This window comes from Manacus candei, unplaced genomic scaffold, assembly GCF_025592945.1.
Source record: "Manacus candei isolate 608988 ecotype Guabito, Panama unplaced genomic scaffold, ASM2559294v1 h1tg000014l, whole genome shotgun sequence".
Taxonomy (NCBI): Eukaryota; Metazoa; Chordata; class Aves; order Passeriformes; family Pipridae; genus Manacus; species Manacus candei.
In genome coordinates, this window is record NW_026138062.1 from 59,917,137 (window position 1) to 59,934,322 (window position 17,186).

The 17,186-nt window shown below is 46.4% G+C and overlaps 1 protein-coding gene across 1 annotated transcript; it reads left to right on the top strand.

Moving 5' to 3' along the window:
• Positions 1 to 2,063: 2,063 nt before the first annotated feature.
• Positions 2,064 to 13,715, top strand: SLC19A2 (solute carrier family 19 member 2). Its single transcript, XM_051781000.1, has 6 exons — positions 2,064 to 2,346; positions 2,461 to 3,066; positions 6,202 to 6,424; positions 9,803 to 9,995; positions 10,865 to 11,006; positions 11,236 to 13,715. Exons 1-6 carry the CDS (start codon positions 2,158 to 2,160, stop codon positions 11,359 to 11,361), a joined length of 1,479 nt encoding a protein of 492 aa, XP_051636960.1. The 5' UTR covers positions 2,064 to 2,157; the 3' UTR covers positions 11,362 to 13,715.
• Positions 13,716 to 17,186: the final 3,471 nt, after the last annotated feature.

Below are 17,186 nucleotides of genomic sequence, written 5' to 3' on the forward strand. Positions count from 1 at the left end.
TTTTTCTAGTAGACTGGGGAGATGAAAAGAGAAAATGTGGAAGAAGGCTAGGGAAGATAGAAGTAAAAATTCAGGGAATCAAATTTTATATTGTTTCCAAAGGCTGAAAGTATTCCATGAAAACAAAATAAGGTGAGTTCTTTTGAGAACAAAAGAAACCCTGAGAAAACCTGGAGTACTTAAACCAAAATTTTTGCAGTTTCTTTTTCTCATGCAGTTTTTGGGGGAGAAATCTAGGTTGCCTGGCAGACCGACTGTGTATCTCCTCAAGGAAAGGGGCTGAGCGAATGTAACAACTCTTGCCAATCCCCTGGAAACAGCAGTTGAGCTCCCGTGGCACAACACTAGGGATTGTTGTTTTGGAAGGGACCAAGGTCACCCATTAGATCCTGTGAGGAGCCTGGAAGTTGTGGGAACCGCTGTCTCTCAGCAGGGCACACCATGGGAACCCCAAGGTTTTATTCTTTCCTCCTGCATCTGCTCGGCATGAAATGATGACCCAGATCAGTAGCAATGCTCTACACCTCCTGCTAACAGCCCATATCCCTTTATCACCTGCTACTGAGTCACATGCCAGCAGGACAGAGGTGCTTAACTAAGAGCTAATTGAGAGGGAACTGTGTGTTTCTGTTCACTTCCCCGGGGTTATATGTTTATCAGTCATCGTTTTGGCTCATTTCACTCTAACCATGCCACATTAAGAGACCAGCAGTTCCTTGCACATGGCTGAGATGGATTCAATATTAACAGGAGCTGATTCTTTCTATGTAGATTTTTGCTTCAAGCTAAAGTGTAGTGAAATGGCCATTGACTTTTTTTTTCCTTCTTCTTTATTTTTTTTCTAATAAACCTTGCAGGTTTATTACAAAAGAGAACATACAGAGAACAACGGAAACTTTGCTGGACCCAGAAGATAGCCAGACAGCAGCAAACCACTGATGCCAAATGATACAGGACCAAAATGTTTATCTGTGTTTTACAGACAGCTGAGTAGTCTTATGGCCCCAAACCCTTTCATAGCTATGTTTATTAAGCTATGATGATGGAGATAGTAATAATATTCTGCAATTCAAGAAATTCTGTTCTGGGACTGAGGAACCTATTCTTGCCCACCCAACTGTGTATAGCCAGGTGCCCTCTGAAAAGCTTTCATTTTGCTTCCTTGATTACTGACTCCAGGTAGGAGGCAAGATATGCAATTGCACAGATGGGAGGCCTGACCCCTGGTGTGAATTTTCCATGGCATCAGCCAATTTGTAGAACAAACTGTAGGTATAGAGTGGGAAGCCCTAGCAGTGGTAGCAATGTGGTGGAGATCAAGGGAGTGGAGCACAGGGAAAGGCAAAACAAGTAGATAAAAAGAAAATGTGGGATAGATTGAGGAGCAAAACAGCAAATTGTTTAACATATTGGCAAAACTTTAAGAATAGTAGTCCTGGGCAAAGCTTTAGATAATGACTTTGAATGTAATAGTTTTATTTTCCCCTCTTGTCTAATATTCCTCCTGGATGAATAGGGTGCTGCTTCATTAAACCACAGAAGCTGTTCCAGCTCTTATAATGCTAAAGGACAATGTGGCAGGGGTCAGCAGCTGAACGTGCTTGGGCCAGGAAAGGAAGAATGAGCACAACACAGCAGGAGAAGCACTTCTTTGTTGAGGTGGTTTTCAGGAAAGGGTTGTACCTGTCCCTGGGGGGAACGGGGAGATCAGGAATTCTGGGGGGAGAGTGACCTATGGGGGTACCTAGCCCTGCCCTTCGGAATGGGGAGATGAGGAATTTTGGGGGATGAGTGACCCACGGCTGTCCCCAGCCCTGCCCCTCGGGGGAACGGGGCGATGAGGAATTTTGGGGGTACAGTGACCCCCGCGGAGCCCCGGCCGTGCCCCGCCGCCCCCCGCGCACGTGTGCTGCCGGCCCCGCCCACAGGGGTGGCCGTGCCCAATCAGAGGGCGGTGCGCCGCCCCGCCCCGCGCGCGCCGGCCAATGGGGTTGGGGCGCCGCTCCGCCGGACGGCGGCGGGAGGCGCCTCTCGGGAGGTGACCCGGGACGGGCCCGCGGCCACCACCGGGAGCGCGTCCGGCCCCGGCAGCGCCTCCACCCCGGCCCCGGCCCCGGCCCCGGCCCCGGCCCCGGCCCGCCCCTGCCCCTGCCCGGCATGGCGGGACCCCCCGGGGGGCGGCCGGCGCGGCGCTCCGCCCGGGCTGCCGGCGGCGGCGGCGTGTGCTGCTGGGCGCTGCCCACGGGGCTGCTCTGCGCCTACGGCTTCTTCTGCAGCGTGCGGCCGTCCGAGCCTTTCCTCACCCGCTACCTGCTGGGGCCGCGCAAGAATCTCTCCGAGACACAGGTACGGCGGCCCCGGGCGCCTCGCACCCCCGCGGGGTGTGTCTGTGTGTCTGTCGGTGTGTCTGTGTTTAGTTTGTGGGTGCTGGGGGTCACCGCCGCCTTCTCCTTCCCGCAGGTGTTCAACGAGATTTACCCGGTGTGGACTTACTCCTACCTGGCGCTGCTGTTCCCGGTGTTCCTGGCCACAGACTACCTGCGGTACAAGCCCGTGGTGCTGCTGCAGGGCCTGAGCCTCATCGTCACCTGGTTCATGCTGCTGTACGCCCAGGGGCTGCGGGCCGTCCAGTTCCTCGAGTTCTTCTATGGGATGGGGACGGCCACCGACATCGCCTATTACTCCTACATCTACAGCGTCGTCGATGTCAACCTGTACCAGAAGGTCACCAGCTACTGCCGGAGCGCCACCCTGGTGGGCTACACGGTGGGCTCGGTGTCTGGGCAGGTCCTTGTGTCGGTGGCAGGATGGTCCCTCTTCAGCTTGAACGTTATCTCCTTAACCAGCATATCCATTGCCTTTGGCACAGCATGGTTTCTGCCGATGCCACAAAAAAGCCTTTTCTTTCACCACGTCTCGAGTCAACAGCTCAGCTGTGAAATGAAGGTGATGGACTGTAAAAATGGATCGGCCGTCCAAGATCATCCTGATGTGCAGAGCGCACCTGGCTGGGAGGATGAGACAAAAGTTCCCTTAAATGGGGAGGGTCATTCAGCAGAGAAACAGGTGAGTTGTGCCCTGGGTTTTCATAAGGAGAAGATGCCATACTGATGTGGTTGTCACACATACATATGTGCATATATGTACGTAGCCGTAGAGATGTAATATCTAACATCAAAAAAGTATCCGTTTGCTTAGCCCACTTTCCTTATTTATGGTACAGGGAAAATTATTACTGGCATTCTTTTGCTGTTTGAGCATGGTAGGCTGCTCCTTAGTTTTCTGAAATTGCTCTCCATGTCTTCCAATGCTATAATTAAAATGCTCTGGGCATCAAATTGCCACTCAATGGTACAAAGCAAGGGATGTCTCTGGGGCACTAAAAATTCAGTATATATACAAATTCTGTGTGTGCTTCTGGATGCATCAGTGACTTGCAGAAAAGAGACAATTCTTCCTGCACTCTCATTTTGACATTTGTTTCTTCGACTGTTGTGCAAGTTGTGCAGTAATAAGCTGTGTAGTAATTGGATTTTATCATATGATCCTGGAAGGAAACTAGTCTAGGAAGGGAACTGCAGTAATTCTTGAGAGCACTTGGAGACAGACATTGATGATTTATAGATGGTCAGAATACAGATAAATTACAGGAAACACCTTTGCATAATAGCAGCTTAATGCAGCCCATGAGAGCACTGAGGTAGTGCCCTGACTTGTGGCTTTTGTAGGCTGCCTAACCTCTAGCAAAGTCATTTGTATGGAAACAAGTGTGCAGACACCCTTGTTGGGTGATGGGATGTGTTGGGTCCCACAAGGTGATGAGTGAGCAGCCTCCAGTTTGGAGGCCCAATGTGTGTGTGTAGTTGCCTGCTGGGCAGGTCACTGCTCTACTGCTCCAGGGAAACACCTGTAGGGGGATTCTCAGCAGGGGGATTTGAGGGCCTGGGGAAAGGTCAGCCTTGCTCCTTGGACAGAAGGAGGCCTTACTTGTTCTGAGAACAAGCCAGAAGGTAAGCACGGCTATTGGATTAGTCAGCAGTGGGTATTTCACTTAGCAAGTAAGCCACAGTTAGCTGGTTTGGGGGAGGCAGCATCCAGGGCTGCTTTCAGCTTCTCCAGCTACAGCTGAGAATTAAAAGTATTAACATTCCAGGGACTTAATCCTGCCCCATCCAGCACGATCTTGTGTGAGCAAAAGTGTTTCTAACTGTGTTATGCTTGTGTGCCGAAGGACATTTGTTAAGACAAGCTCTGTGCCAGTAATGACTAACATATAACTTATCCATCCCTTTTGTTTATCCTACTCCCACTCTGTAAGAGTACATGTGGTTCCAAAGTAATGGTGAATAGTTTAAAGAAGGAGCAAGTACACCCGTGTAACTCCCCGGAGTTCAGTTATACTTGGTGCTAAAAGTTGAGACTATCGTCACACTGGTGTGTGATGATAGTCTTCCTTCCTGAGGTAACGACAACCATATCTCACAAACATCAATGGCTGTAGGAATAATTACGCTGAAGAAGCACTGCCAGGTGGTAGGAGGGCAGATGGGCCTTTCTGCTTTATCAGGCACATGCTTGGGCTGAATGTGCCGAATCAGCTTTTGCAGTGTATGTGACAGTTAGTTCCCTTCCCTTGTTTTCCTGTGCCTAAACTTGAGCTTCATGTGAAATCTTCTGTGTGGGCATTATGTGCTAAGGTCACACTGTCACAAGGTGACCTCTTCCCAAGTTGTTCTCTTGGGCTTTGGAGGAATGGTCTCTGTATGCAGAACAAGAGTTATGCCATTGGCAAAGCACCAATGAAACTTCATGTGTTTAATGAAGATGCTTAGAAATTAGTGACCCTTTAAGGGGTGGAAGAAAGCAAGTTCAGGACAGGGTTCAGGCTGTGGTCTTTGGGAGTGTTAGTAGAAACACTGTAAAATGAGTTTTATTGCTCATGGAAAATAGTCTTTCCCAGGCACGCTGCACAATTCCCCCAGGCAAAGGGCATACCGCCAAGAGCCCGAAGTTGCTGCTGCTGTCTGGAAACCACGCTGAAACTGGACCTGTGACAGCACAATGTGCAATAGCTCAGTCCTGTGACACTGCTGTGTGTTTCCCTGCGGGGAATCCAGGTTCACAGGGGCCAGAGATGCTGGGTGGGCCTTGGGGCTCTGCCCAGTCTCACATAAGTAGTCTAACTGCTCCTCTGAGTCACCCAAGAAGGGTCTTGCTTGTTTGCACAGACTCTGTACATGTGTGCATGCAGCAAATGTTATCAGAAACTCTTGTCTACGAAGTAGACATGCTCTTTTCCTCTGCTGCTGTTGACATAAGTTGGTAAAGAACAGGACTGTAACAGTGTGCATGTAAAAAGCGATTTTGATTGTTGTCATCCCCTGTTGTTAGAATTGATCTATTTTCAATTATATTTCTTAAGGGTCTGCCCCCTAGTGTGCTCTTTCTGGACTGGAAAGATTCATTTTTTTACCTCATGCCATTTGACAGGGCACTTAATTTCATGCCATTTGTCAGGACACTTGTATGTACAGGAGCTGCCATTTGTGACAGCAGTGTCTGGTGGAAGTAGCTTCTGTTTCTCTTCAGATCCCCAGATGATATCTCTCACCTTCTTGAAGCCTTGGTGAGCTTTAACAGGGGTAGAGTGTGTTGTAATGAGATTGCTTCTTTGAATATTAATAAACTCGAAATGTTAGTACCAATGAAAATCTACTTTTTTTGTGGGGAGATATACTCCTCTTTCATGTTCTTTGTGCTACAAAATTTGGATCACGACTTAAAAGTGGCAGTGATGGTTTTTGCCTTTATGATTTAAATGGCTGACTTCTGATCCTGTCTTGTCCAAGTGGATATCGTGTCTTGTTCTTCTGTGTCTCTTCTCTGGTACCTTTCTGTTGCTCATATAACATCAGCAGTTCCTGTTCCCCGATTGGGAGAGCTAGAGATGGAGGGATGCTTGGGACTGAACCCTTTCTCTGCACTTAAGGGGATGGCCCTAGTTAGTGCAGAGACCAGTTCCTGAGACTGTGGGATGAGGAAGCTTTTTATTCATTACTGTGTGGAGGTTTGTGTCCAAGAGTGGTATTGTCACTCATCAGTGATCAGACCACCTGAAACGGGCAGTTTTGTGGGTCAGTGTGAAGTATTTATAAACAAAAACTTTACATTTCTGTCCCCTTCCTTCTCCAATCTATGCAGGAGCAGAAAGTAGACATCGTAAAGGTGCTCAAGGATCTCTGGCGGGACTTCCTGCAGTGCTACTCCTCCCGGACCATGCTCTGCTGGTCCGTGTGGTGGGCACTGTCCACCTGCGGATACTTCCAGGTCATCAACTACGCTCAGGGGCTGTGGGAGATGGTGCTGCCTTCTCATAGCACAGACATCTACAACGGTGCCGTGGAGGCAGCCTCGACGCTCCTAGGTAAGCTTCCCTGACAGACACAGCTAGGGTGCTCAGTGTTGAGTTAGTCACTGCACACAGCTCTGATTCCTGTAATCCAGGACGTAGGTGTTTAAAGGAGCCTCCCAAGTCAGTCTTCATTCTGAAGTATTTGGCAGAAGGCTTCAGGCCTGTGGCTGGCTGTGTGTTCTTGGCTGTCACTATGGCAGTGGAGTTATGCTTGGTTTAATTACTTAGCATCAGACTAAAGGTCCTGTGCTTTTGGTTTTCCTTCAGCAGTGTAGGGAACATATGAAGGTTTCCTGTACACATACAGCATGCAGTGAGCCATGTTTAGTCATTTCAGCACTGTTAAGAGGAGAAGCTATTAAGATGAAAGAAGTTGGTCGACTTGAAAGGGACAGGTAGGTCAGTCAACACAAACATTTGTTTATTAAGTTGTTCAATACTGTTTCATTACCAGAACTAGGACAATAGTTTTTTCACATAGCTATCCTACCCTTAGAGAGGCTTTCTAGATATTGCTGCAGCATGTTCCTTTTCTTTGATGGACTCATTGTTCCATCATCTGCTGTGGACATCCCGTACTTGGGGGCAAAAGAAACCAAGGTATACAAATAAATTATTAGTACTTTCTTGGGCGTACTCACCCGCCTCTTGAAGTTTGGTAGGATGTTGTAGCTGGTTTATAGTTCTAAAAGCTGGTCTACAGCCTATTGTTAGTTGGCTTTGGAACTGTTGGCAAGTTGATTTTGAAGACTTTGGCTATTCAGTAGTCCTTAGTGTGCTAAACCTGCACTTAAATAGCACAGTCATACACTGTTCCTCCACCCTAGCACAATGCTATGGCTCTGGTTTCTTGTTTGAATTGGCTTCCTCTACCATCCTGCCTTGTTCCCAGGAAGGAAAAGAATCGGTATCAAGGGAAGGAAGACCCATAATGTGGTCAAATGTCAGCAGATTTAAAAAAATGGAAAAAAAAAAAAAAAAAGAAAGGAGGGGTATTTTTCAAACCTTACCACAAACATCTTTGCTATAAAGGTCCTTTTTAAAAGGCCTATGAACAATGGACCTGTTAGAAAAAAAGGTGGATGGCACTAAACTCTTGTAAAACTGGAGTTTTTAGTTTCCCATTTTGATTTTTTTTCTCTAGTATCTTTTTTATAAATGGTTGAATCATTTTGGGTGACGTTTTCTGAAAGCAAATTAGCCTCTGGCCCTGAACTGCTCTAAAGACAGAACCAGAAGATCCTTTCAGTTGACACAGATTAATTGCTTGAAAGAAGTAAAGTTTAGTGAAGTAATAGTCACAACTAAAAGCTTGAAGTGTATATCTGGACTGGAAGGGACCTGTTAAGGATGAGCATGCAGTGACCTGACTCCCCAGGCACTAGAGCAAATGCTCTAGCTTCTGATTTCCAGTTAAAATTTATTAATGAGCAGTTTATTTATCTCTGATGTCATGCCATGGTTGTATTTTAGCACAAAATCTTTGCTCTGAGCCAAAGAAATCAAGTTTTTCTAGTGTTCTTGGGTAAGGTTAAGCTTTTTGTTCTCTTCATCATCTTATTAGGTCCTCTTTGCACCATACCTTGAGTTTGAGTTCCATTGTCTTTGAAGGTGGGTGACTGGAGCTGCGGTCGGCTTTATTCAGTGAAGCCTCAGACTTACAGAAGAACATACTGTTTACTCCTCTCCCTTTAGTAGATATACCTCTCCTGGTGCATCCCAGATCTGATTTTTCATCATTTTCATCACTTTCATCACTCTTAGTTATGAGCAGTGTTTGGCAGCCTTTGTGTCAGATGGTGTTGCCATCCTTGCCTGTGTGGCCCTGCAGAAGGGTTTAAGTTGAGCAAGGTGACTCACGTCCCTGTTGGCTTCCTGTCCTGGGCAAGAGAAATAGTATTCCTTCTAGGGAGGTCAGCTGACTGTTAAGCTGCATTCATGCACTTTCTTGGGAATGTCCTTTATCAGGTTGGGTTGTGAAACAACTGGATCAGCTGCAGGTGTCTCATGGCAGGACACAGATTGAATATCTTAATTAGGTGTCAGGCTGATACAACCCTTACACATAGGGAGAGCACAACTTCATGAGTTGCCATGAGATCCCAGAGAGTCATGTCTGTTCCCAAATTTCAGAATTGCTAAGACAAGTAGGAAGAAGGCCCTAGGACTTTACCTTCTTTTTGCATCTCAGGGTTTTGCTACAGGGGAGCCAGACTTTCAAATGTCAGTCACATAGTGTCATAGCAAGCACTGGGAAGAAGAGTTTAGTGGGGGTAATAAATTCCTTTCCCTTGGCATAGCTCCCTTCTTCTGTAGTCTGCAAGATTGATGTGAGGCCTGATGGGATCACAGGCTTGTGCACACTGATGGAACACAAGGAGTCTTGGTGTGCTTGAAGGTTTTCTAAGATAATAGGGCATCTAAGGGCTACAAAGAGCTTAGATGCTGCACTATAGCACTTCTGTACTTATAATGCTGAATACAATCCTGTTTTTCACGGATCCCCAGTAAACCTCCCTTTGTCAGTAGGCTGTTTGTCTAGTTTGCTCTGTACAGCGGTGCTGTTATGCTGTTGGTTGCTATTTGGCTTGTTTGCAGAACAAGGCCTACCCCAAATGGGAATTTTCTATTAATGTAATATGTATTTAGGCTTCTCAGTAGCTACAACAGTGGTTCTGCATGAACACCTTGTCTGCTCATTGATTTGCATGAAATATCACATATTTTCCATCTTGTGATCTGTCTTCTCTCCCCATCTCCCCTTCATAAAATCCAGTCAGAGTTACAAACCTGTTCTGATTTCAAAGGATTGTTCTTGCACAATCAGTAGCGCATGATTGTACCCTGTGATTAGGCTGCATCCCAGGAGATGTGGATTTGGACTCCTCTTCTTACTTACTCTTACAGCCCAATGTGCTGATGACAGTAAATGTAGGTTTTTGTGCCTCCAAGGAGAGAGCTCTAACAGCTTGTGCATCAAAGTAGGTAATGTCTTCCTACCCCCCTAAAGCAGCACAAAATAATTAGCTGAGTGCTTTTGAGAACCAGGGTTTGCATTTCTCAACAGAAGTTGCCAAATTGACAACACTGTCACAGTCAAGTGCAGAGAACTAAGCAGCAGTGGCCTGAGTCCTGGGGCTGTGGAGAGGAGACTTCAGAGGCCGTCAGCATTGACATTTGTATTTTTTTTTTGTCTTTCTGTGAAAGCGAGTGGGAGTTTACAGGGTTTCAGGCAAGGGAGGGGTCAGGAAGGAGAGCCTCTAAGGTGGTCACATTCATGTCCTCCACTTCAATCATGTTTGGCTGTCAGGGCTGTACAACTCCTAATACACGGTCTCCAAATTGCCCCAACTGCAATTACTAATGGTTATGCTTTCCTTCCTCTCACAGGAGCTGTTGCAGTCGTTGTTGTGGGTCACATAAAAACATCCTGGGCAATGTGGGGTGAAGTGGCACTTGCCCTGTTCTCCTTTCTCATTGCTGCTGCTGTATATGTCATGGACACTGTTCATAACATCTGGGTGTGCTATGGATCCTATGTTGTCTTCAGAATTATCTACATGATGCTAATCACGATAGCAACGTGAGTATCTTTTTTAATACAAACTGCTCTCAATGTTACAGCTGTTGTGAAAGTGGGGTATTTTCTGTGTAACAAGAGTCTATTGCAAGGGTTTGTGTGGTGATTCTGGTTGGAAACTGAGGCCTGGAGATATATTTAGCTGGCAGCATGCCCAAGCTTAAAAGTCTTATGACACTAAACTGACTACTTTTAAATATTATATAGTGCTGTTTGCCAGGGGGATGTTTTTTACAGACATGGCTGGAGTGAAGTGTTAACAGATGAGGAGAGGATGATGCTTTGTGTTAAAGCATCAACTCTTCCTAACCTGTAAGGAGGAAAACTTCTTCAGTGTTATTTGTCAGTTTGGGGAGGAAAACACTGTTGTTGAACCACACATGCATAATCACTACGAGACAGCTCAATATGAGGAGTGATGCTGAAACTGGTAACTGCAAAGGGAATTCTGGTTAGGAGGATGCCAGAGGTTATGGACCACACTGCAATGGATTGACACTTTGAGACTGCCAGCATCTCTATGAGATCAGAGTGTGTTGTATCATGTCTGCATGATGAGACCCTTTACATCGAACTGGAGGGCTACTTCAGTAACAGAAACCCAGAGAGCTCCCAAAGTGCCGTTTTAAGGTTTTTTTGGTTGTTTTTTTTTTTTAAAGTTTTGCATGTATCTAAGGTTCTCTTTTAGCTTCTAGTCCATCATGAACCTGTTTAGAAAAGTACACTATCAGTGCAAGGTAATTTAGCTGTGAAAAATAGTGGACTGGTCCATGTAACTCCTAAGGCTGCATAGTTGTCTAGAAACATCCCTCCCATTTGTGCAGTCTCTTTTTCCCCTGTCCTTATGTTTCTGGTCATCCCTTTCTTTCCAGGTTCCAGATCGCTACAAATCTCAGCGTGGAGCGGTATGCCCTGGTGTTTGGGGTCAATACTTTCATTGCCTTAGCACTTCAGACTGTGCTCACTTTGATTGTTGTGGATGCCAGTGGGCTTGGGTTGGACATCTTCACCCAGGTATGACAGATGCTCTTACCTCAATTGATGGAAGGCAGGGAGGGAGGAAGGTAAACCAAGCTGTAAAGCTTCTCAGCTGCCTGTTTCTGGATCAAGGGTATGTAGAGAAATAATCACTGATTTCTGATATTTTAGAGGAGGAAGGGAGCTTATTTATTAACCTTCTTATAAATTTGGTAACTGCTTGATTTAACCACTTCTTTTTATTTTCTTTTCCTTTTCTCTGCAGTTCATGATTTACGCCTCTTACTTTGCGGTCATCTCACTGGTGTTCTTGGTCAGTGGCATATGCAGTATTGTGAGAGCTTACAGAAGACAAGAGCAGATGCAAAGCAGATCTCCTGAAAGCCAGTAGCGCACCAAGCGAAGACTCTTGGTGACTACATATGAAGATATAGATCTATTTTTAATCTCTGCCTTTTCTTCCCAAAACAGTCACCTTAAACGGTATTTGATCCATATTTATACTATATTAGTAGCACATTTTAGAAGGCAAATGTATTAGCTCTTACATAAGTAAGAACAAATATCTTCTTTCTAAAATGCCTTTCGTTCTTCTGTTGCATGTATGGATGTGCAGCAAAGAACAGTAAAGCTTTCTCAAAGAATGAGAACCCTGGGAGGTTTTAGTCTAAGGCTGTCCGTCTGCAGGCAGCTTTGTCTAGTCAACTGCTGCTCTCTCTGTCACTGAGGTGCTGCTGCAGGGCAGAAGTGAGGGCACACTAATGGACCTCTCTGTGGAGAGCCCCAGGCCTGGGACAGGAGGTGGCCTTAGGGCTGTACTCTGCAGTGTGGCTCTCACTGGGGCTACCCTGTGATGCTGGGTGCTCCGTTTTGAGGACTGGTACACTAATGTTTCTGCACACACACATGCTTCCTTGAGGAGCTTGTACTGTTTGTTTCTCCTGCTCCTGTCTTCTGTCGCCCCTTCTGCCAGCCCATGGCTGATCATGGTGCTTCCCCAAAAACATAACTGTGTCCTGGGGCAATTTGTAACACTGCTGGACTGGTTATCAGCAAAACTACTTGTGCCAGTACCCAAAGGATTGTAAAGCTGGAGGGGAAGTTAAGAGGGAGTTTAAATAGACGAGATGCTAATCCAAGGGACCCTTAGACAACTTTGCGTTTGTCCTTTAGGGCTGCAGGTTTCTGTGATTACAGGAGTCACTGCTTCACAACCCTGGGGGCTGAACTGTTTCAGTGGGATGGTGGATGTTAGCACTAAGAAGTAGGGTGACTTGCAGGATTTTAAGCTATTCTTTGTGGCCTTAGAGAACTGTGACTCTGATGACTAAATAGACACCTTCAGTTATGGTAGTTAGCACACTGACTGTCTGAGGCTTTGAAAAATGATGACTTATGGTCTATCAGTTTTTTCCCCCTTATTATAAAATGCCTTTATGCTTCTGATGGGTCTCTGTCCACTAATGCTACCTCTTCTTTCCACGTGAGCAGAACAATGAATGTTTGGAGTGGGCAGTCCTTTTGTTTTGTCCAGTTTAAGCAATTTGGGACTTGCATCATGTCTCTTTTTAAAAAATAATTTATTTTTTCTAAATTGCTTCAACACTGGGAAGGAGTTGCACAGAGTTGTCCTGGGCTTGGGCACCTGGATACTCAGGTGCCGTGATCAGCACAGCAACAGATATCTGCAGTATACTGTGGAAATGGCCTGTGGACTGTCCCTGTTGCTGTGAAGGTTGTGGTGATTTTAAGTGTACAGGAGAGCTGGCAAGGGAGAAGATGCAACACATCGTGCTTCCCTCCATGCCTTCTCTTTGTGTGTTGGTTAGAGGTTCTTCCTACTTTCAGCTGAAGAAGCAGCTTTGGTTCATCACTTGCTTTTAGTGCCATGGAAACTTCACAGCATTGGGGTTGGGAAGGTGTTTTCCCTCTGACTGGGACATTTCTCATCATTTTCTGTGAACCTGAGCCTTTATCACACAAGGTGAATGATTAATGTGTTTGGGATCTGGGGCCTGGGGACCCCTTCCAGGCTGGCTGCTCAGGGTAACCCACTCCCCAAAGCTTCTCTGTGTTTGCAGGCTGCCTCCTAAAACAGTCCCCTAAAGAGGGCTCAGCTGCACTGGCATTTACAGACGTAAACTTCAGCCTTATCCTGAAATGGAAACTTGAAGCCACCCATGTATATATTCCTTTCTCTGCTGTTTTTTGTTTTAAAAAAAAAATCTGAAGCCATGAAATGCTAGCTGATGAGCTGTCCTGGTGCAGAGGTAGTCTGTCCTTTGAGTTCCTTGGTCTGATGGCAGTTGCAGCAAGGCCAGAGGAGTGGGTGTATGGCACTCTTGTCAAGTGACCCAAAGGAGCAGCTCAATTTTAATCATGTTTTTCATACAGAGAGCAAATCTTTGATGGGGAACAGCCCAGTTATTTTAAAAGCAAGCCAAAAATTAACTAACAAATTACAGCAATAGCAATGATTTGTCTACCAAAGTAATGAAACTGTGGCAACTGCAATAGAGAGGCATACTACACTGTGTACATCTTCAGGTCTGCTAATGTATGGGAGCCATACCTGGATGTTGTTCAGGTTCCTAACTGTGCTGTTGCTGTGGTGATGAGGTGACTATAAAGCCTGACTGGAGCTGTATGCAGAGTTAATGATGCCTATGAAATTCTGTAACCATGTTGACATTGTTGGTTTCTAATTGAATAGATATTTTTGTTAAATAAAACTACTTCGAGATATCCTGTGTGGCCAGTGTTTGTTTTCTATCTTGATACCTTGCTAATCCACAGCACTGCTGCTTCAGGTTTTTCTGAGCATCTTTGTAACAAAGAAGAAAACAATATAGGACAAAACACGCAAAAAGAAGGTAGTCTTCAAGAGGCTGGTAATAACTGGCTGGCTTCTGTAGGTTTGCAGAACTCTGTGCAAGTGTCTTGTATTAAAGATTCTTAATTGCTGAACTCTAGTTCCAGTGCAGACTGGTCCAGTGAGGTAAATCATCACTCACTGATGTAGGGTAACCCTGGTCAGGATGCATCAGTCTCACTGAGGGTGACAGCAGGGGAGAGCAGGTGGAGGTTTGCCATGCAGGAAGACCTTTTTATTTACATTGACCTAATTACAAAATTGAGGCCTTAAGGAAGAAATGCTGTAAGTTCTGCATCCTGGCATACCCGCACTTGTCTGCCTTGGAAAGCTGTCCCTGCATTGTGCTTCTAGATGTCTTGCACCTCATAGTACAGGGTGGGCTGGAGGGCAGTGATCTCTGAGTACGTGCTGCCAGTTTGATGTAGGTTGGTGTGGGTAGTAGTCCAGCAAGCCCTCTGCACAACCCGAAAGGCAAGAGAAGAGGGGTGTTCTGGGGAGGAAAGGTGGAGGGGAGGCGTTTTTAGGATTGTTTCCTTCAGAGCTTTATTGCGAGGCAGGAAGGATAGGACTGTCAGCATGTCCAGTTTGCTCTGACTTTCATTCATCTGCCGTCCCTGGGTGAATGCAGGAGTGAGCTGTGCAGGGATGAGTTTAACAGTGTGAGGGATTAAAATCTCTGCTTGTATATGTCAGGAAGGCAGCTAGTAGCTCATACAGGCATATAGCATTACCCTCTCAGGTGGATTCAAATGTTTCACATGCGGTGCTGGTGCAAGGTGCTGTGACAAGAACCCTGAGGCTGCTCCTGACTTCAAGAGAAGCAAGTCCACATCAACAGTGGCAATCCTCCTTGCTCCTCCCATCTCATCCTGCCACATCGTGTACAGCTGAGAGAGCTGGAAAGGGACACACAGCTGCTGTGAAGGAGCTGAATTTCTGCATTGGAGATACAGCATGCAGTGCAGTTTGATGGAGATGAGATAAATACACAGCTCTGCCTGGGAAGCTGTGGCTGTTTCTTTGTTCCAGTTGATGCTCCGGGCTGCTGGAGGTGAGTGTTACTACTGAATCTGTGTGTCCTGCATCAGATCTTACCTGCTGGTAAGATCAAGACAGTACAATTCCTGGACTAAAGCTAAAGAGGGGGTTTAGTTCCTGGGATCACTGTTACATTGAGATGTGCTGGGCTTGTTCTGTCCAAAAAGCAAGAATAGTAAGAGCTGCCAAAGGCTGCTGTTTCGGGAGCAGCACCCACTGCTGTCCCTCTGGGCTAGCACTGGCTGTGAGAGCCCACCAGGGCATGGCAGGGCTACACTCAACCCTGCTGTGGCTGTGTGCATATGTGACAGAGCTGGCTGCTCTGGTGGTGCTCAGGGAAAGGGAAGGGCTCCGTATGGAAGGGGTTGCATTTTCTTCTCTGTTGGTGTGATCACAGCCAAGTACTGGGAAAGAAAGAGGGAATTTGGCTATGGAACTGGGAGCTCTGGACCCTGTTCCCAGTGGCTTCTAATAGTGTCAACTGTTTCCTACATAACATACAAAGGTGGTAAGGTGCTTGTTCACCATTACTCTGGAGGTGTTATGCAGCCTTTCTCTGTGAAATGTACTCTCTCTGCGTGAAACAGTGTTCCCTGAACAGTGTCTGATGCATTAGTGACATGGAAAAGAGCAGCCAACATGTCGGGGCTGGTCCTTGGAGCCCTGCACTGCTTAGCTGCTTTCATAGCATTTTTCATAACCATTCTCTGTAGCTTCTTCACAGATGGGAACATCTGAAAACCTACATTTAATGACATGTGGGTTAATGAATGCATGCATGAATTTAGGTTGACCTCATATCATTAAGTTATCATTACCAAGCATCACAGCTTGATATTCAGACAATGGGGTCTAATCCTTGTCTTAATCATACTGATTTGTTATTAGTCAAATAAAGCATCTCTTGTGAATAAAAGCATTAGCACTGGCTTTTAAGCTGAAGGATAGTCTTATGAAAAAAGCAGAGTGGAAAGCTTTGGTATTGTGCCAAGTTCTCTGAATTTTAGTGTGCTATAAATTTGTCAATGACACTTATCTGTAAAATGTGGAAAATCAGAAACTCGGTGTATTGTCTGCAAGGGTGGGATAACTGCATGCCCTAGATGAGGTCAGTGGTTGAAGTAATTCCAGGTATAGAAAGAACCATTGCCAAGCAAGAACCATACCCAAGTGTTATCTCCAGTAAATATTAGGGAGTCCTTCCAGCCCACTGGAAACAAAACCCGTTTCTCTTTCTTGCTATATGGTGTAGAATAAGCAGAAATCCTGAGGTAGTGGAGTCCAGCCTCCTCCCATGGCATGTGGCCTATGATGACAGATGTCTTCAGAGATCTCCTGAACCCCACCTTGAAGGGGTTTAGCTTTTCTATCCCATGTGACTGAGTGAAAGGGTAACTCTACTCAAGTTACTCTGAGAGTTATCAAAGCCCTGGCTTCGTGGCTGTTTTCTGCATGTATTTTCTTCCATTAACATTAACCCTTTAGTACAGCAGGGATCCTGCCCTCTGAGGTCTGTGGCCTTGTAGACTGTCATCCTTCACTTTGCTGTGCCAGTGTACTCATTTCCAACTGGGAGCCATGGCTGTGTGAAGAGAGTGTGGTAGGCACCATGTCAGTACTGCCAATGAGGACAACTCCCTCCCTCCACCCCTGGGGGGGTCATGCTGCCACAGCCCAGGGCCACGTTCTGGCAGGAGGGTTGAGGAGGGTCATCCCCCAAAATATGGTGCTGGGAAGCATCTTGTGATGCTGCATGAACCTTGGTCACCCTGGAGAGCTGCCGGCAGCTGCTTCTCCTTGCAGGGAGCCCTGCGTGTGCTCCATGGCGAGTCTGATGGTCACAGAGCTTGTTGGGGACCTGCTGACCACAGGGATGTGGCATCCAATACCCATGGGGGCTGTTCAGTCCCCCACAGAGGAGGCTGTGATGTGCCACCTCCCCCTCAGCTCTACTGAGGATCCTGACACCTCTGCCAGCTCCCTGGCCCTGAAGGTAAATTGGGGTGGGGTTTTTTGTGTTTGGGTTGGTTGTTTTTTTTCCAGACGGGAATTAATTCAGGATGTTTTCCTGATTTTCTTTGTTTCTTTTTTTCTCCCCGTTTCCAAGTTCTAGGAGCAAAGTGTGGTTAACACAGAGAGGTGTTTCTCTGGAGAGTCACTGCTTGTCTGTCATTAGTGGTGAGGCACTGGAACAGCTTGCCCACGAAATTGTGGATGTCCCATCCACGGAACCACTCGAGGCCAGGTTGGGGCTCTGAGAAAACTGGTCTAGTTGAAGGTGTCCTGCCCATGGCAGAGGGGTT